At 40.8% G+C, this 21,641-nt stretch overlaps 1 protein-coding gene and 1 long non-coding RNA gene across 6 annotated transcripts in view; one reads left to right on the top strand and one right to left on the bottom strand.

The window, feature by feature from the left end:
* The window catches only part of Spata16 (spermatogenesis associated 16), a 345,630-nt gene that overhangs the window by 94,311 nt on the left and 229,678 nt on the right, over positions 1–21,641 (bottom strand). For all 3 annotated transcript variants that reach the window (XM_017319720.2, NM_029150.4, NM_027583.3), the window contains exon 6: positions 10,229–10,376. In XM_017319720.2, coding sequence (XP_017175209.1) covers positions 10,229–10,376 — 148 coding nt within the window. The remainder of the gene's footprint in view (positions 1–10,228; positions 10,377–21,641) is intronic.
* Gm32458 overlaps positions 9,801–21,641 on the top strand; it is a 32,926-nt gene continuing 21,085 nt past the window's right edge. For 2 of the 3 annotated variants that reach the window (XR_003954443.1, XR_389624.3), the window contains exon 1: positions 9,828–10,256. This is a non-coding gene — a long non-coding RNA (predicted gene, 32458). Of the gene's footprint in view, positions 10,257–21,641 lie in introns of all 3 variants that reach the window. The other variant, XR_389625.3, reaches the window with a different exon arrangement.

Below are 21,641 nucleotides of genomic sequence, written 5' to 3'. Positions count from 1 at the left end.
CTTTGCTAGATACCCACTTCTTCTGAGACTCTCACTGACCTGCCATATGACCTTATTTATTATTGTATTTCCTCAGACCATTTCTCTATTTTTGAAAACCTTCAGATTTTATTTCTCTTGCTGTGGTAAAACCTTCATACCTTTAAGGGAAAGACTGGGACAACACTCTCACTCTCTCTCTCTCTCTCTCCTGAAACTTTGTTTTTGGGTGGGTGGTTTCACATGTGTTTCTTAGCTCTTTGTGGAAGAGTGAATATGGAGTGAAGTGTGTGTACATCTATAAAGGGCTTGGGTAATGCCTGGTATATAGTAAACCCATATTAAAAAGGAGGTCATGGAGAAGTGCATGCTGTGTATGTATAAGGAGTTCCATGCCAGGTGACCATCACTTGTAATTCCAGCTTTGGGGAGGAAGGGACAGGAGGATCTACGGGACACACAGACACCTTTGTTTGGTGAGATTCTCGAAACAAGGTGGCTGGCTCCTGAGGAACAACTTCTTAGGGTTGACTTCTGTTCTATACCCTCCCCACAAATGTACATACACTTGCATACATCTCTATATGGGCAAACGCTCAAATACGCATACTTACACACACACACGTGTATATATATATATATATATATATATATATATACACACACACACACACACACACACATACACACTGCACACACACACACACACACACACGGTGGTAAATGAAGAGAGGAACACATGAGCATATTGAATGTTTCTGAAGAAAGTGTTGGCTGCATATGGAAGAAGGTTTTTCAGGCATTAGAACTATGTGACAGAGGACTCAAGGACAGCTGTCCAGCCCATAGATCTAGCGTTTGTTGTCATTTATCTGCATGTGACTGCACAGTCATAGGGTTTGTCTGGTGCTGCTTGTATTCATATGCTCAATTCTGTATCCCAAGATCTGGCTGCCCCAAGATGAGCAAATTCCCATGTAAACCAGTCTTTGTTGTGCAAACCTCATTCACCAGTTTAAAACCACTGGTTAAATAAAAATGGCTAGGTCTAAGGCGGGACCAGCCAGGAGTGCAACAGGCCACAGGAGGAGTGGAGCAGCCCAGACAAGGTTCTGCCTGCTTCCATCTGCACCCAGGAGCTGGGGATGCTCTCTGTGCACAGGTCCTGCCAGGGGAGAACTAGTATCCCAGGAGGGCTGACACAGGCTTACAGGTGCACAGAAGGGACAAGCTCAAGCCAGAGACAGCAAGACTAACTACCACCAGAGATAACCATATGGCAAAAGGCAAGCAGAAAGAACCTTACCAACAAAAACCAAGGCTACTTAGCATCATCAGAACCCACTTTTCCCATAATAGCAAGCCCTGGATACCCCAACACACTGGAGAAGCAAGATTTGAATTTAAGAAGGACATAAATAACTCCCTTAAAGAAATACAGGAGAACACAGGTAAACAGGTAGAAGCCTTTAAAGAGAAAACACAAAAATCCCTTAAAGAATTATAAGAAAACACAAACAAACAGGTGAAGAAATTGAACAAAACCATCCAGGATCTGAAAATAGAAGTAGAAACAATAAAGAAATCACAAAGGGAGACAACTCTGAAGATAGAAATCCTAGGAAAGAAGTCAGGAGTCATAGATGCAAGCATCACCAACAGACTACAAGAGAGAGAAGAGAGAATCTCAGGTGCAGAAGATGCCATAGAAAACATTGACAACCCTCAACAGAGGAATGGATACAGAAAATGTGGTACATCTACACAATGGAGTACTACTCAGCTATTAAAAAGAATGAATTTATGAAATTCCTAGCCAAATGGATGGACCTGGAGGGCATCATCCTGAGTGAGGTAACACATTCACAAAGAAACTCACACAATATGTATTCACTGATAAGTGGATATTAGCCCCAAACCTAGGATACCCAAGATATAAGATATAATTTGCTAAACACATGAAACTCAAGAAGAATGAAGACTGAAGTGTGGACACTATGCCCTTCCTTAGATTTGGGAACAAAACACCCATGGAAGGAGTTACAGAGACAAAGTTTGGAGCTGAGATGAAAGGATGGACCATGTAGAGACTGCCATATCCAGGGATCCACCCCATAATCAGCATCCAAACGCTGATACACTAGCAAGATTTTATCGAAAGGACCCAGATGTAGCTGTCTCTTGTGAGACTATGCCGGGACCTAGCAAACACAGAAGTGGATGCTCACAGTCAGCTAATGGATGGATCATAGGGCTCCCAATGGAGGAGCTAGAGAAAGTAGCCAAGGAGCTAAAGGGATCTGCAACCCTATAGGTGGAACAACATTATGAACTAACCAGTACCCCGGAGATCTTGACTCTAGCTGCATATATATCAAAAGATGGCCTAGTCGGCCATCACTGGGAAGAGAGGCCCATTGGACTTGCAAACTTTATATGCCCCAGTACAGGGGAACACCAGGGCCAAAAAGGGGGAGTGGGTGGGCAGGGGAGTGGGGGTGGGTGGATATGGGGGACTTTTGGTATAGCATTGGAAATGTAAATGAGTTAAATACCTAATAAAAAATGGAAAAAAAAAAGAATTACAGCAAAAAAAAAAAAAAAAAAAAGAAAACATTGACAAAACAGTCAAAGAAAATGCAAAATGCAAAAAGCTCCTAACCCCAAACTTCCAGGAAATCCAGGACACAATGAGAAGACCAAACCTAAGGATAATGGGTATAGAAGAGAGTGAAGATTCCCAATGCAAAGGGTCAATAAATATCTTCAACAAAATTATAGAAAACAACTTCCCTAACTTAAAGAAAGAGATGCCCATGAACATACAAGAAGCCTACAGAACTCCAAAGAGGTGGGACCAGAAAAGAAATTCCTCCCATCACATAATAATCAAAACACCAAATGCATAAAACAAAGAAAGAATATTAAAAGCAGTAAGGGAAAAAGATCAAGTAACATATAAAGGCAGACCTATCAGAATTACACCAGACTTCTCACCAGAGACTATGAAAGCCAGAAGATTCTGGGCAGATGTCATACAGACCCTAAGAGAACACAATTTCTCCAAAATTGACCACAAAAAATGTCACAAAACAGGCCTCAACAGATACAAGAAGATTGAAATAATCCCATGCATCCTATCAGATCACCACAGATTGAGGCTGGTCCTCAATAACAACAAAAATAATGGAAAGCCCACATACACATGGAAACTGGAGAACACTCTTCTCAATGATAACTTGGTAAAGGAAGAAATAAAGAAAGAAATTAAAGACTTTTTAGACTTTAATGAAAATGAAGCCACGACATACCGAAACTTATGGGACACAATGGAAGCAGTCCTAAGAAGAAAACTCATAGTTCTGGGTGCCTCCAAAAAGAAACCTAAAAGCTCTAGAAAAAAAGGAGGCAAATACACAAAGAGGATGATGGCAAGAAATAGTCAAACTCAGCTGAAATCAACCAAAAAATCCCCAGGACCAGATGGGTTTAGTGCAGTGTTCTATCAGACCCTCAAAGAAGACCTAATACCAATACTCTTCAAACTAATCCACAAAATAGAAATAGAAGGAAAACTACCCAATTCGTTTTATGAAGCCACAGTTAAAACAAACAAACAAACAAAGACCCAACAAAGAAAGAGAACTTCATACAAATTTCCCTTATGAATATCGATGCAAAAATACTGTACTGGCTAGTTTTGTGTCAACTTGACACAGCTGGAGTTATCACAGAGAAAGGAGCTTCAGGTGAGGAAATACCTCCATGAGATCCAACTGTCAGGCATTTTCTCAATTAGTGATCAAGGGGGAAAGGCCCCTTGTGGGTGGGACTATCTCTGAGCTGGTAGTCTTGATTCTATAAGAGAGCAGGCTGAGCAAGCCAGCGGAAGCAAGCCAGTAAGGAACATCAGGCCCTCCATGGCCTCTGCATCAGCTCCTGCTTTCTGACCTGCTTGAGTTTTAGTCCTGACTTCCTTTGGTGATGAACAGAAGTATGGAAGTGTAAGCCAAATAAACCCTTTCCTCCCCAACTTGCTTCTTGGTCATGATGTTTGTGCAGGAATAGAAACTCTGACTAAGACAAATACTCAATAAAATTCTTGCAAACTGAATCCAAAAACACATCAAAATAATCTTCTGTCATGAACAGGTAGGCTTCATCCCAAGGACACAGGGATGGTTCAATACATAGAAATCCATCTCATTGTAATCCTCTATATATACAAACTTAAAGAAAATAACCACATGATCATCTCGTTAGATGCTGAGAAAGCATTTGACAAAATCCAGTACCCTTCATGATAAAAAGTCTTGAAAAAATCAGGAATTCAAGGCCCACATGTAAATGTAGTAAAAGCAATATATAACAAACCAGTAGCCAACATCATACTAAATGGAGAGAAACTTGAAGCAATCCCATTAAATTCAGGGACTAGACAGGGCTGCTCATTCTCTCCCTATCTATTCAATATAGTACTCAAAGTCCTAGCCAGAGCAATTAGACAACAAAAGAAGGTTAAAAGGATATAAATCAGAAAGGAAGAAGTCAAAATATCACTATTTGCAGATGATATGATAGTATATATAATGACCCCCAAAATTCCACCAGAGAACTCCCAAGACTGATAAACAACTTCAGCAAAGTAGCTGGATATAAAATTAATTCAAACAAATCAGTGGCCTTCTTCTACTCAAAAGATGAACAGGTTGAGACAGAAATTAGGGAAACAACACTTTTTACAATAGTCACAAATAATATAAAATACCTTGGTGTAACCCTAACTAAACAAGTGAAATATCTGTATAACAAGAACTTCAAGTCCCCTAACTAAACAAATGAAATATCTGTATAACAAGAACTTCAAGTCTCTGAAGAAAGAAAATGAACAAGATCCCAGAAGATGCAAAGATCTCCCATGCTCATGGATTGGTAGGATTAATATAGTAAAAATGGCCATCTTGCTGAAAGCAATCTACAGATTCAATGCAATCCCCATCAAAATACCAAATCAACTCTTCATAGAGTTAGAAAGAGCAATTTCCAAATTCACCTGGAATAACAAAAAACCCAGGATAGTGAAAACTGTTCTCAACAATAAAAACTTCTGGGGGAATCACCATTCTTGACCTCATGATGTATTCCAGAGCAATCATGATAAAAACTGCATGGTATTGGTACAGTTACCAGCACATAGATCAATGGATTAGAATTGAAGACCCAGAACACCAATAGCTAATGCTATAAGGTCAAGAGTTGACAAACGGGACCTCATTAAATTGCAAAGCTTCTGTAAGGCAAAGGACACTCTCAAGAGGACAAAGCAGCAACCAACAGATTGGGTAAAGATCTTTACCAACCCTATATCCAATAGAGGGCTATTGTCCAGTATATACAAAGAACTCAAGAAGTTAGATCCCAGAGAACCAAATAACCCTATTAAAAATGAGATACAGATCTAAACAAAGAATTCTCAGTGGAGGAATATCGAATGGCTGAGAAGCACCTGAAGAAATATTCAACATCCTTAGTCATCAGGGAAATGGAAATCAAAACTACCCTGAGGTTTCACCTCATACCAGTCAGAATGACTAAGATCAAAAACTCAGGTGACAGCAGATGCTGAGGTGGAATTGCAAGCTGGTACAACTACTGGAAATCAGTGTGGAGTTTCCTCTGAGAATTGGAAATATTTCTACCTGAGAACCCAGCTATACCATTCCTGGGCATATACACAAAAAATGCTCCAACATCTAACAAGGACACATGCTCCACTATGTTCATAGCAGCCTTATTTATAAAACCAGAAGCTAGAAACAACCCAGATGTCCCTCAACAGAGGAATGGATGCAGAAAATGAGGTACATTTACCCAATGGAGTACTATTCAGGTATTGAAAACAATGAATCTATGAAATTCTTAGGTAAATGGATGGAACTTGAAAAATATCATCCTGAGTGAGAAAACCCAGTCACAAAGAAACACACATGGCATGCACTCATTGGTAAGTGTATATTATCCTAAAAGCTTGGAATACCCAAGATACAATTCATAAACAACAGGAAGCTCAAGAATAGGGAAGACCAAAGTGTGGATACTTTGAACCTTCTTAGAAGGGGTATCAAAATATCCATGGGAGGAGATACAGAGACAAAGTTTGGAGCAGAAACTGAAGGAAAGGCCATCCAGTGCCTGTCCCACCTGGGGATATACATATACATATACATATACATATACATATACATATACATATACATATACATATACATATACATATACATATACATATACATATACATATACATATACATTTACCAAACCCAGACACTATTATAGATGCCAACAAGTGCTTGCTGACAGGAGCCTGAGATAGCTGTCTCCTGAGAGACTCTGCCAGTGCCTGAAAAATACAGAAGTGGATGCTCACAGCCAGCCATTGGACTGAGCACAGGGTCCTCATGGAGTAGCTAGAGAAAGACCCAAGGATCTGAAGGGGTTTGCAGCCCCATAGGAGGAACAACAGTATGAGCTAACCAGTACCCCTTCAACCAAAGAATATACAAGGAGGGACTCAATGCTTCAGTTGTGTATGTAGCAGAAGATGGCTTTGAAGGACATCAATGAGAAGAGATGACCTTGGTCTTGTGAAGACTTGATGCCCCAGTGTAGGGGAATGCCAGGACAGGTAAGCAGGAGTGGGTTGGTTAGTGAACAGGGGGAGGGGGAATGGGATAGTGGGGTTTTTGGAGGGGAAATGAGGAAATGGTTTAAAGTTTGAAATGTAAATATAGAAAATATCTAATAAATTAAAAAACAAAACAAAACAAAAATGGCTACTACCAACTACTGGGGAGAAAAAAAGAGGTGGTGTTTGAGTTGCTGGGATTGGGGGGGTGTGTGTGTAACAAGTAGGGACCATGAGGGAGAAGGAGAAAGGAAATAGACAGACAGACAGATAGGGGCATTGAGCAGAGAAGAGGGAGAAAATAGGAGGTCTCCATTAGTCATGATGGATCAGTAGCACATGTCAGACTGAAATGTTTCCCCAGGACTTGAGACTGCTGGAGCAGAAATAATCCAGGAAGACTCAAACAACAAGTATTTGAGGAACACAGCTGGGGAAGCAGCCAGTCTAGCATTAGAGCATTAGATTAGGGGTCATCCCCCAGTAATTGAGCAGAGCCCAATAAATAAATCATAGTTGGAGTCCGCTCATTTGAAGCTAGACATGGATAAGCATAATTCATATTATGTCACAATAGCTGGTGCACAAATGTCTTTTGAGATAAGTGAGCAAACCAATGCCCAATAAGGGAGTGGCTTCTTCCATCTACAGCTGGTCATAGTGGCATGCCCGTCACCTCAGCACTTGGGAAACAAAGGTGGGATGATTGCTGCAAGCAGGAGGGCAGCTACAGGGCTGCCAGGGTGAGACAGTGAGAGCCTCTCTCAAATGCTAGCTTGGGGGACATGCTATGAAAGCACAGTGACCTCCTGGCTGGCTACATGGGGACCTGATGCTTCTTTCAGCGATTGTCCTGCACCTCCTGGGAGAGGTGTCTCAGTGTCGATGTTGAAGGACTTTTCCTCTTCCATGCCCTGTACCCACAATCACCTCCAAGGCTGGGAGCAAAGAAGCCACATCTCACAACTGCATTGCTGCTAATATTAGGCTACTAATAATTATCTCACCTTCATCACAGATAATGTTTTTTTTGGGGGGGGGAAATCCTTCTTTTTTTTTTTTTTTTGTCCCAGAGGCAAATGAGGGAACAGCCATCTCATTTGCTCAAAGCTCAGCTTCCACAGAGTCAAACAGCCTTAGTAGCCTCAAAGAAATTCAAATTCTACACTGCCTCCCCTACCTCACGCCCCTCAACATGCTTTATCTACCCACCCTGGGTTCTCATAGCACACTGTCATATGCTAGTAATTAGTAATTCTGAAATAATAGAAACAATCATTAGTGATGTGTAATTATCTTCTCTTGGAAAGTGTAGGATCCTTTAGCATGAATTGTCTTGCCGACAGATCATAATTCATCTTGATAACGGGTTTGATGGAGTTACAGGAGACGTGAGTCTGGCTCATTAATGTTATTATTGTTTTCAGACCCTCGGTGGCAACGATGCTTCCTAAGTATTAATTAATCGTGGTGACTTCTCTGGGAAGTATGTTAAATATAACTAAACCAATTCCACCAGAAGAGAAATTGGCAAGTTGACGATATCAATGAGTCCTTTGCTGTTTTCAGAAAAAGGTAACAGAATGAAAGTAGCCAACTAGACTCAGTTTTCCATGGTCATAAGTAGGCATGACTTTTATGTGAGGTTACTGACTCCACCCATAAAAAAGAAATTCCTTGAAAATATAATGAAATAATGAAAAATAGTGATAGTAAGCAACTGAGTCTAAGTTCTGAGAAATAGTAACTGCGTTGTAAACTAAGCGTTTTTCCTTTGTATCTTACTCTTTCTTTAAATGCTTGCGTGTATGTGTGTGCCTGTGTGAGGCACACATGTGTCACAGCGCGTGTGTGAATACCTCAGGGCAATCCTGGGGCTCAGCCTCATATCGTACCACCTTGTTTGAGGCAGAGTCCCTCCTGTTGGATGCTGTGCTCAGTTCTCCAGGTTTGCTGGCTTGGAAGCTCGCATCTTACCACAGGCAGGCTGTGATGCTAGACACCAGCTTTTCTGAGGTCTCTGGGGATTTTAGAGTCAGGTTGTCAGGCTCCTGTGGTGAGTGCTTTTTCCTGCAGAGCCATTTTCTCTGGCCCTTTGTTGAATGCTTAAGAGAGTGCTCAGACTCACTAAACCAGGATCAACCCTCATCTTAGCATGAATTCTGCATTTAGTTGCTCTCTTTTCTTCTCAAATGCCCCCTGGTCTTTAGGGATTTATGACTCAGCTATCAATAGTTGGAGTTATTATTCTTTCCTCTGAAGTACCAGAGGCCTATTGATAAATATCAAGAATTTGTAGAAGCATGTGGCTCAAGGGTCAGGACTGGGTTCACATCTGTGGCCTGCTGTCAGCAGTCTGGCAAGGCACCTTCAGAGGGCTATTTGTCTTTTCTTGTTACTGTTGTGTTTTCTAATGTAGATCATCTTTCCTCATACATTATGGGAACAAGAGAACAGATGTAGAGTGCCGATTCTTGAGAAGTGATCAATAATAGACTTGTTATTAATCTCATAAATCAACGGCTCAGCCCCGGGGATAGGAAAGAGCAAAGACTCTTAAAACTGAGCCTGGGACAGCAGATGCGTGCCTTTGGAGACTCTACCACATCTTGGGAGTCCTTGTTCAGCACCGTTTTGTCTAGCATGTGCATGAGAAACTCCTTTTAATTCAAAACAACACTTGGTACATAGTGAATAGGGAAATATTTTGGAGTGTACAAAAACAAGAGTCCTTTACAATGAAGAAGAGAGAAGGAGGCGATGCCCAGTGCTGTGTCCTCCGCGTGCTGCTGGGGTTGGGACGGGAGGCATGCTCCACAGGAGGATGTGTTTGAACACATGGTCTCCATCTGGTGATGCTGTTTTGGGAAGGCTTTGAAACTTTTAGGAGGTGGAGTTTAGCTGGAGACGTGAGAACCTCGGAGGAAAGAAGGGGCTTGAGCCTATCCTATATCTGGCTTCCTCACATACCCACATGTGGAAAAACAAACCGCATTGCAAGCTGCTGCCACAGAGGCACCTCCCACCGCAGAGACTCCTCCCACCGTTCATTCCCTGTCACAATGGACTTCATCTGTTAAACTGTGATCCAAAATAAACCTCTTCCTCCCTTAAGAAAAGGGACTCAAGCGGGTGCCCTTGGTTACCTAGGGCATTGGGGAGGGCGGCCGAGGGGTGAGGACTGGTGGGCAGGAAATACAAGCAGCAGGCAATGGGGGGAAATCTGTCTCCAGGAAAACACTACCTTCTGGTAGTACAGAGGGGCTCTCGAGGTGGGGAGTTAGCTTAGCTTTTTATCACAGGCTTTTACTATTTTTTTCTCTTAAAACTTTAAGAGTTTCTAGTTTTATTCCCTAAAAAGCCTAAAATTGTGAGCACACAAGGCATATTGTGTTGAAAGGAAAGCTAGCTCTACTTAAAGTCTTAAAAATAAGTTCACATTTGAACTCTTTAGATTAAAGCTTACACCTGTAAGTACAAACAGCCAGCAAACCATGAAGCCCCCCGCCTTGGTTGCCATGGGCACCAGAACACCAGTCGCCTGCGTGAAGAAGGTGAACTCACCTGTGTAGATACAGTCCACGTAGGTGGGGTGAGTTCTCATGAACACCTCTTTCACCTTTTCTATGTTCTCAGGCTTGATTCTTGTTGCAAAGGGCGTGTACATAACCGAGAAAGCTTCGGCCCTGGTGATGGCTTCTTCAATCATGGCCTGTGAAGAGCGAACGACCCACTTAGCAGCAGTAATAGCATAGCACTTTTTGAGAACGTAAAAAAATATAATTACTTTTATGGATGATTTAAAAATCTATATACTGTACAGCAAAGATAACATATTTTGCTCTTAAATATTCATTAGAACACAATTTAATTAGTTTTGAAAATACTATTTCATGTTAAGAAATCCAATTAACTAAAGAAAGTTTGTAAATAGCCACCTGTACCCCAAGCCTGTCTTAAGATAAAAATAAGAATTCTGTTTTTCAAGGTGTCATTTTCTCTTTATTTAGAAAAAAAATTCTTAGGTACAACATTATAACCAATCTACTGATGAACAGATAATGGTGATCAGTTTATGCGCACAAGCCACCTGTATTGCATTGTCTTTATAAGAATCATGGCAAACTGGGCTCACGTTTTTCTTCTTCCACTCCCCAGGGAAAGCCTTTATCCCTAGGAACCTTTCTCAGCTTTCCCAGCAGAGCCTTCCGACCTCGGAATCATAGGTGACACGAGGCAAACTCAGCTGTGCAAGATGTTTCTTTAAAACACATTTGTTCACATACAGTTCTTGCTAGGGCCTTGCCCTCCCCCTGAGATTCCTGGTTTAAATAGGCCACATCCATACTGTATCAGGTTAAAAAAAGGAGCCATTTCAAAAAGGGTGTCTGTTCTTTTTCTACAGCTCTTCCTTCTGAAGGAGCCTTGAAGATTGTACAAAAAGTATGTCTATAGCTACCCCATTTTTTCTGAAAATAGCCAAAAGCACATTATATTAAATGTCCATATTTAAGAATACATAAGAAGAAGTTCCTCTGACAAATAAGACATAGCTATAACCAATAAGAAAACCAAAAGATTGGAGCTGTGTAACAGAGGGAGGGAACCCAACAAACAAATTATATTTTGTTGATTACATACATTATCAACATGATATTTTGGAAGCATTAGTTAAGGTGAAGAGCAAGAAGTTGTCTTTTCCACGTTTCAGGGTTGCATAGCCATTGTCACACAAGTATGTGCTACACTGTGACTATTCCCCCAGAGGCCCACCCTTTGCACTGGCTCACAAATCCCTTTGTTCTCTAGACAGATTTGCTTCTCTTTCAGGTCATTAGCAATTCACATGGTTTTATGTTTCTTGACATCTAGGACCCACAAACAAAAGCAAATGTGGTGCTTGTCTTTCTGAGGGCAACTCAACTCAATACGATTATATTCAGTCATATCCATTTTCCTGCAAAAATCTACTGTGCAAAATACAGCACTTTCTAAAAACCCATTCCTCTGTTCTTAGGCAAAGCTTGGTCTAAAACTTAGTATGAATAGTGCTGCTGCAAACACTTGCTGTACAAGTGTCTCTGTGACATGTTGACATGGAGGCTCTTGGGTAAATACATGTGATAGTTCCAGTTTTTTTGAGTAACCTTCATACTAATTTCCATAATATCTTGACAATTTTACATTCCCATCAGCAGTTCATAAGGCTTCCCCCTTGTCCAAATCCTTGCCAGCATGTTATTTCTTTCTTGATGGCCACCATTCTGTCTTGAATGGGATGGAATATCAAATGTAGATTTATCTGATGGCTAGAGAAGTTCAATACGTTTTCATGTTTAGCTGGCTGTGTGCATTTCATCTTTGGAGTACTATCTGTTCATTTCAGTGGACTTTTTATTGGTTGGGCTGTTTAATTTCTTGCTCTGTAGCTTGAGTTCTTTGCATATCTGCCATTCCTACCATGCCGGTCGGTCTTCACTCTTCACTTGCTTGCTTCAGAATGTTCTGAGAAGCTTTTAAATCTCCTGAAGTTCACTTGTTAATTGTAGGCACTGCTGAGTGACTGAAGTCCTATTCAGGAAGTGTGTATGCATGCTAACACCTTAAACTCTTTCCTTTAATTTTCCTTCTGACAGTGTCAGAGGTCTTACGTTACGGTCTTTGGTCTATTTTGCTTTTGCTACAGGGTTAGAGAGAAGGAGCTAGCTTTATTTTTCTGCATGTGGATAGACAGTTTCCCCATTTGCTAAAAAAGCTGCCATTTGTTAATATGTTTTTGGCATCCTTGTAGAACAGTGAGGCAGCTATTGAAATTATCTCTGAGTCCTCTATCCTGCCCTACACTGATTGTTCGCATACCAATACTATGCTGTTTTTATGGCTGTGGCTCCATAGCATAACTTGAAGTCGAATTATGCTCCTCCTTTTGGTCAGGATTGCTTTGGATTTTTTTTTTTTGCTTCCTTTTAGAGTTTAAGATTGCTTGTTACTATTCCTGTGAAAAAATGTTATTGAGGTTTTATGGGGATTCCATTGAATATGTGGATTGGTTTGGGCAGAATAGCCATTTTTGCATTATTAACTCTTCTACCATGAGCTTCTATTGTGTTTATTTTAAGTTAAGCTTCCTAGTTTGTCATGGCTTGTTCCATTCCTCAGTGATGTCCCATGGCCTCTATGATCATCCATGTGTCTACAAAAAAAGAGCTGTGCATCTTATGATGCAAAATGTTCTCTTGCCTCTTAGATTGCTCATAGCATTGCTTTTCCATGTTTGGGGTGCTGAAAGGGGTTGAAGAGTGGAGATGCTGGCCATTACTCAGATGGAATTATCCTTGGCTGTGGGTGTGTGCTGGGATCTGTGTGCTGTGACCTGGGCCAGCTTTGGAAGGGCAACACAGGCAGCAAGTGGGGAACTCAAGAGATGGAGATGAATAAAGGCTCTTGCTCTCCCATCAGTGCTGTGCCCCTCTATGCTAAAGGCTGGAACCAGCCCTGGGAGGGCTGTTGTAGACTGAGTAGGTGTGAAGCCACATGCAGATGTGTGTGGAAGGATGCAGGAGAGAGGAGGAAGCATGCTGCAGATTCAGGCTTAGGGTCAGAACTTGGCTTTGTTTATTTGATCTGTTGGCTCCTGATTAATCAGTAAGGCTACCACAAGAGAGGACCAGAGGATAATTGACTGAAACAACAGAAGTTCATATTCTTCTAGCTTTGGAGCCTATAGGCTAAAGACCGAGGTGTCAGCAGGATTAGTTGTTTCTTCTGAGGCTTCTCTTTTTCTTTTGGAGATGGCAGATTCCTCCAGTCTTCTTTCTTCTACTCTCCATGTCTCTGTCTTTGTGTTTCTCTGTTTCTGTCTCTCTTTGGTACTGGTGCTTGAGTCTAGTACCTCTTCAATTCGAGGCATGTGCCTGACCTGTGTGCTACATTCCCAGCTACATTCTGTGTGTCTTAATCTCCTTTTCATGACTGCACTCATATTGGACTGGTCAACCAGAGAACTCATTGTAACTCAGCCCTCCTTTCAAAGAGCTCGTCTCCAAACTAGGCATATTCTGGGACACTGGACATTAGCACTTTACTTGAATATATTTGATGGGAAGACATATGCCAGTCTATCTGTTTCTAACAGCTAAAAGGCTTTCCATTGGGCTTTCTGAATATCTTGGAAGTGGGCATTTTGTCTTAAATTCTGGCTGAAAAAAAATTAGTGAAGGTATTTAATCTTCCAGCTTGCTTCTACAAAGACATTAACAAGATCACAGTCAGGACAGGATGGGAGAAAACTCTCTCCACCCCATTTCTTTTCCAACTGCTGGCAGTGTAAGTGAGTGCTGGCAGGGTAGCTTGGCAAAGCCATCTCACAGCAGGGATGGAAAGGCGAAGGCCCAAGAACTTGCACCAGCTTTTCTGCAAGTGGCAGAAGTGTGGTTTTCATGTGTCAGCTTGATCTGCTCATTGGCAGATCTGTGCCTCTGGCTCACTGCTTCAGGCCTTGCATGCAGGCTTCTCTATGGCTCTCGATGACAAAGGTGAGTATTTGCAGGAGAGAAGACTCCTTCTTCCCACTGGGAACCAACACAGGTGATTCTTTTGTCTCCTGCCCTCCATTCGGGAGATTCATAAGGGAGCGGCTGAGTGAGCAGACTGTCTTCACAAATTCATGAATAAGAAATGAATTTTCCAGCTGGGCATGGTGGCACGTGTTTGTTTTTCTGTCACTTAGGAGATAGAGGCAGGAGGCTCAGAAGTTCAAGGACAGCCTTGGCTACATGAAGGGATCTTTTCTTACAACAAAACAAAATAAGGAAAGAAAGAAAGAAAGAAAGAAAGAAAGAAAGAAAGAAAGAAAGAAAGAAAGAAAGAGAGGGGGGAGGGGAGGGAGGGAAGGAGGGAGGGAGGGAGGGAGAGAGAGAGAGAGAGAGAGAGAGAGAGAGAGAGAGAGAGAGAGAGATTTCCAAGAGGATGTGTGTTTGAAGAACAATTTTCTAACCTTAAGGAATAATTATTGATCTTAGAGTAGGTATGAGAATTGGGTTACCATTGCATTGGATCCTGAAATATCCTCACTATGCTTTTTTTTTTTTTTCCAAAACTAACAATCTTTTGAACTTTGAACCTGTCTCATATTGCTCTGGTAAAGGAATACAGCAATATTTCATACACTACTCAGTGTAATTACATTTTCCGGTAACCAGTTAATGGAACAATCTAGAAAAAGTTCAGCCTATATACTTTATTAGAAACAAAACTTTTATTTTCTGGTACCACACAGATTAGACTGCAGAAACGGTGTCTGAGTCCCATGTCCCAAATGTGCCTTGCTTTCAGCAATAGGGCCCTACCTGTAACCTCTGAGAGGCATCCAAGTGCTAAACAGTAGTCCCTATTGTTCAGGGAGCCACTCGGCTACACTGACCAACCATTCTTATGTTTGATACTCAGGTTTTTTTCTTTTTTCTTTTTCGATAGTCTATGGTCCTTGGGGGAAGCAGCTTATATACATCTATGTATTGTGTAGAAGTTTAGGTAAGTGTAAAATAACCTGGATCCTCGAGGCTTTATCAAACAACCTTCGTGTCCTTTGTTCATCACCTTTTTCTCAGTCTATGTTGACCACCAAAGCTGTAGCAGGGGGGAAGTGATTAAATATTCCTATCCAGCCGTAATGCTTAGAAGCCATGATAATGGTGAGGCATCATTGAAGGTGCAATCAATGGCCCTCAGTTGTCAGTGGTAATGAACAGCTTAGCTGTCTTACTGGACTTAAAACACTCAACAAGAGGGAAGCCATGCCCACTGCTGTATTTATTGAAAAGACTGTTCTTTCTTCACTGTGGTTTTTTAGCACCTTTATTATCAATGAGCCGGTTGTAGATATGTAGGTTGGTTTCCATCTGCATTTATGCCAATCCATTGATCTTCTAATGGCCACAGCTCTGCAGTCAGGTGGTGCAATGCCTCCTGGTTCTGTACAGTTAGATGGTTGAATGAAAAAGCCTTAAGATTTCCAGTGTTTTGATAGGAATTTCATTGGCTCTGTAAATATTTTTGGTATGACTGACATTTCCAGCGATATTGATTCTTCCAGCACATCAGCGCGAGATGCGCTTCTGTTTTCTCCAGATTCCTGTTTCTTTCGTCCATGTTTTAGCCTTCATTGTAGAAGTATTTCATCTGTTTGCTTAAAATGATTCTTAGGAATTTAATGTTAGCATCTGTATCTGTTATGAATGGGATGGTTTCCTTCATTTCTAGCTCGGACAGTTTGCTACTGGTGTGTAGTAATGCTGCTAAGTTTTTTTTTTTTAATTTTGATGGCTTGCTTTATTAATTCTACTGGGTTTTTGGTGGAGAGTTTGGGTCTTCCTACATGTAAGAGTATGCCACTGGCAAACAGTGATAATATGATTTCCTAATTCTTCCAGTACTGTGTTGAGTTAAAGTGAAGGGGATGCGTGTCTGTTGCCTTCTAGACTTTCAGGAGGAAGCTGTCAGCTCTAGCCCATTCATCCTAATGTTGATTCCTGTGTGAGCACACACAGTTCATCTTGTTGGTGTGTGCTCCCTCTAGACCTAATTTGTCGAGCATTTTAGTCATAAGGGAAAGTGAATTCAGTCAAATGCTTTTCCTGCATTTATTGAAGTTTACTTCTTCATCGTGTTTTTATTTATCAACTGCTTAAAAATATCCTTGTTACTTATTTAATGTGCGAAAGAGACACACACAGAGAGAAACAAGACTTGGAAGCATACAGAGGCAGAGACATTGCATTGTGTATGGAGGTCAGAGGGCAGTTGGAAGTCAGGACTTAGTATTTAGTTATTTTTACTGTACAGGTTCCGGGGATTGAGCACCGGTCTTCAGATTAGGCATCAGGTAACATCCTGCTAGGGCTCCCAGTGAGCAACTTTAAAATTAGTGATTACTTAATATGAAAATCTCACAAATGTGCATAGTAGTACTTGCTTATTTCACTCCAGTACTATATTTGCCTGCCTTCCTCTAGCTGATCTCCTACTTATCCCTAACCAGCTCCCTCTGCTTCTCTCGCTCTCTCCCTCCCTCCCATCTGTCTTACGATATATTATTGTTACAACTAGATTGCACATATGAACAAGGACATGATGTTTCCTCCTCTCCCATCACCCTTTCTTATTCCTCATCTCCCTCCTTTTAGACCCCTTCCTCCTCCCATGGATTTCCTCATTCTTCTTTCAAGTCACATATGTATTCAAATATATATTGCACATATTAGGGAAACATGCAGTGCTTGCCTTTCTGAGTCGGACTTATTTTGCTTAACACAATTCTATCTATTTTCCTGAAAATGAAATAATTTTGTTTTTCTTACAGTTGAATGAAATGTATTTTATCTATATAGCTAGATATTGGCATTTAGGATAACTTCTGTGCTAGCATCTTTGGGTTATGTTAATCTAGGTTCCTTCAGATTTATTCTCAGGAACAGTAACACTCTACTTTTCTTCTTTCTTTTTCTTTTTTCTTTCTGTTTTAAAGTACTTTATGACAAAGTACTTTATGACATCTAAAAATAGATTTTTCTCATCAAAATAGCTTAAATGGTTTTATATTTTCTGCTTCTAGACTTGCATGTATATTAGATTTAATTATTAATCTTACTCATAACAGACTCCAGAGGAACACTCTTATCTGTTCCTTATATACTAGCAATTTATAAACATGCATCTATTATACCCATAAATATATTGTAAAAGAGAACTGGTTTCAAATTATATTTATGATGAAATGAAACAGATTACAATAACCTATCTGCATGGCTAAACTATATGGCTACATGGGCAAGCCTCAATTCCGCCTTAGCAATGTGTTTTTGTTTTTGTTTTAAAGATATTTTCTTTATTTACATTTCAAATGTTATATCCCCTTTCCTGGTTTTCCCCCCAAAAACCTCCTATTCCCCTCCCCCTTCCCCTGCTCACCAACCCACCCAACTCCTGCTTCCTGGCTCTGGCATTCCCCTACACTGGGGCATAGAGCCTTCATAGGACCAAGGGCTTCTTCTTCCATTGATGATGGACAAGGCCATCCTCTGCTACATATGTTGCTGGAGTCATGGGTACCTCCATGTATACTTTTTGGTTGGTGGTTTAGTCCCTGGGAATTCTGAGGGTACTAGTTGTTTCATATTGTTGTTCCTTCTATGGGGCTGTGAACCCCTTCAGCTCCTTGGGTCTTTCTCTAGTTCCTCCATTGGGGACCCTGTGCTCAGTCCAACAGTTGGTTAAGAGCATCCATCTCTGTATTTGTCAGGTACTGGTAGACCCCCTCAGGAGACAGCTATCTCTGGCTCCTGTCAGCAAGCACTTGTTGGCATCCACAATAGTGTCTGAGTTTGATGACTGTATATGGGATGGATCCCCAGGTAGGACAGGCACTGGAGGGCCTTTCAGTTTCTGCTCCACACTTTGTCTCTGTAACTCCTCTCATGGGTATTTTGTTCCCCCTTTAAGAAGGACTGATGTATCCATACTTTGGTCTTCCTTCTTGAGCTTCCTGTGGCCTGTGAATTGTATCTTGGGTGTTCCAAAGCTTTAAGGCTAATATCCACTTACCAATGATTGCATACTATGTGTGTTTATTTGTGACTGACTGGGTTACCTCACTCAGGATATTTTCTGGTTCCATCCATTTGCCTGCAAAGGTCGTGAAGTCATCATTTTTAATAGCTGAGTAGATTCCACTGTGTAAATTTTCTGTATCCATTCTTCCATTGAGGGATATCTGGGTTGCTTCCTGCTTTTGGCTATTATAAATAAGGCTGCTATGAACATAGTGGAGCATGTGTCCTTATTACATGTTAGAGCATCTTCTGGCTATATACCCAGGAGTGGTATTGCTGGGTCCTCAGGTAGTACTATGTCCATTTTCTGAGGAACCACCAAACTGATTTCTGGAGGGGTTGTAGCAGCTTGCAATCCCACTAGCAATGGAGGAGTGTTCCTCTTTCTCCACATCCTCACCAGCATCTGAATTTTTGATCTTAGCCATTCTGACTGGTGTGAGGTGGAATCTCAGGGCTGTTTTGATTTACATTTCCCTGTTGACTAAGGATGTTGAACATTTCTTTAGGTGCTTCTCAGCCATTCAATATTCCTCAGTTGAGAATTCTGGGTGCCCTTGCATTTGGAGCATAGATGTTCAGAATTGAGAGTTCTTGGTAGATTTTTCCTTTGATGAGTATCAAGTGTCCTTCCTTATTTTTTTTGATGACTTTTCATTGAAAGTCAATTTTATCCGATATTAAAATGGTGACTCCTGCTAATTTCTTGGGACCATTTGCCTGGAAAATTGTTTTCAGTCCTTTACTCAGAGGTAGTGTTTATCTTTGACACTTTGGTGCATTTCCTGTATGCAGCAAAATGCTGGGTCCTCTTTACATATCCAGTCTGTTAGTTAGTCTATATATTTTTTATTGGAGAATTCAGTCTATTGATGTTAAGAGATATTAAGGAATAGTGATTATTGCTCCCTATTATTATTGATGTTATTTTTATATTTGTATCATTATCTTCTATTGGGTTTGTTGAAAAAAGATTACTTTTTTGCTTTTTCTAGGGTATAGTTTCCCTCATTGTGTTAGCGGTTTTCATCTATTATCCTTTGTAGAGCTGGATTCATGGAAAGATATTGTATAAATTTGGTCTTATCATGAAATACCTTGGTTTCTCCATCTATGTTAATTGAGAGTTTTGCTGGGTATAGTAGTCTGGGTTGACATTTGTGTTCTCTTAGGGTCTTTATAACATCTGGCCAGGATCTTCTAGCTTCCACAGTCTCTGGTGAGAAGTCTGGTATAATTCTGATAGGTCTGCCTTTATCTGTTACTTGACCTTTTTCCCTTACTGATTTTAATATTTTTTGTTTGTTTGTTTGTTTTGTTTGTTTGTTTTGTGCATACAGTATTTTGACTATTATGTGATGGGAAGAATTTCTTTTCTGGTCCAATCTAGTGGTTTTTTGTAGGCTTCTTTTTTGTTTAAGGGCATCTCTTTCTTTAGGTTGGGGAAGTTTTCTTCTATAATTTTGTTGAAGATATTTACTGGCCCTTAAGTTGGGAATCTTCGCTCTCTTCTATGCCTATTATCCTTGGGTCTGGTCTTCTCATTGTGTCCTGGATTTCCTGGAAGTTTGGGGTTAGGAGCTTTTTGCATTTTGCATTTTCTTTGACTGTTTTGTCAATGTTTTCTATGGTATCTTCTGCCCCTGAGATTCTCTCTTCTCTCTCTTGTATTCTGTTGGTGATGCTTACATCTATGACTCCTGACCTCCTTCCAAGGTTTTATATCCCCAGGGTTTTCTCTCTTTGGATTTTCTTTATTGTTTCTACTTCCATTTTTAGATCCTGGATGGTTTTGTTCAATTCCTTCACCTGTTTGGTTGTGTTTTCCTGTAATTCTTTAAGGGATTTTTGTGTTTCCTCTTTAAAGGGCTTCTTACCTGTTTACCTGTGTTCTCTTGTACTTCTTTAAGGGAAGTATTTATGTCCCTCTTAAATTCCTCTATAATCATCATGAGATGTGATTTTTAAATCAGACTCTTGCTTTTCTGATTTGTTGGGGAAACCACGGTTCACTGCAGTGGGAGAACTGGGTTCTGATGATGCCAAATAAACTTGGTTTCTTTTGCTTATGTTCTTGTGCTTGCCTTTCACCATCTGGTTATCTCTGGTATTAGCTGGTCTTGCTGTCTCTGATGTTGACTTATCCTTCCTGCAAGCCTCTGTGTCAGTACTCCTGGGAGACCAGTTCTCTCCAGGAGGAATTTGGGTATGGAGAGCTGTGGTACAGGGTCAGCTCTGGGGGTGCAGACGTAGACCAGAAGGATCCTGTCTCCATTTTATCCTTGGTTCCTGTGTACTGATGGCTCTGTGAGAATCCCTCTTGTGCCACAAATTTGAAGAGAAGTGGTGGCCTTACCTGTGCTCACAGATGTGTAGGTACTCCTGGGAGACCAGCTCTCTCCTGGTGGTATTTCTGTATGTAGCTTTGTGGCACAGGATCAGCTCTGGGTGAAGATGGACACCAGAAGGTTCCTGTTCCATGCTGCTCCTTGGTTCCTTTGTCCTGAGGGTTCTGGGCAGGTTCCTCTGCACATCAGTGGTGGTCCTATGTGCACTCACAGGCCTGTCCGCAATCCTGGGAGTTTCCCTCCCTCCTGGCAATATTTAGGTATGGAGCCCTATGGCAGAGGATCTGATAACTCCACTTTTCATTTCTTGAGGAACTCCCCGCTGTACTGGTTTCCATGGTGACTGCACCAATTTACACTTCCACCAGTAGTGTATCTTCCTTCTGTTGACTGGGTGGATCACATTCATTGACTTGTGGAACCATCCTTGAATCTCTAGAATAAATCCCCTTTGTTAATGGTGATTTTAACATGCTTGTGTGTTTAAAATTTTATTTTGTTAAAAATTTCTGGTGAAAATCTGTGTCATCAAGGATACTGACCTGTAGTCATTCTCATTTGGTTTTTAATGTCAGAACAATACTGCCTTATATATTGTGTTTGGAAGAGTTTCTTTCTTCAATTTTTTTTTTTGTAATAATTTAGGAAAAATTGGTACTAGTCTTTTTTTTTTTTAAATAGAATCCAGCAATGAAGGCTTCCTCCCCCCCCTTCTTTTTTAACTAAAAAGCTTTTTATTATTTATTTGATCTCATTTGTCTTATTAGTCTACCTGGATTCTCTATGTCCTCTGATTGGTATTGATATTTGTGTAGGAATTGGTCATTTCTTTTACTCACATATTACACAATTTCATTTTCCTTTACATCTGAATAAAATTTCCTTGTGTATAGGTATTACAATTTCATCATCCAGTCATCAGTGGATGGACATGCAGGCTGATTCATTTTTCTAGCTATTGTAAGTAGAATGGCAACAAACACAGAGAAGCAAGTATTTCTGTGGATAGAGAATCCTGTA

Source organism: Mus musculus, chromosome 3, assembly GCF_000001635.26.
Source record: "Mus musculus strain C57BL/6J chromosome 3, GRCm38.p6 C57BL/6J".
Taxonomy (NCBI): Eukaryota; Metazoa; Chordata; class Mammalia; order Rodentia; family Muridae; genus Mus; species Mus musculus.
This window is presented reverse-complemented; position numbering and strand designations above follow the sequence as displayed.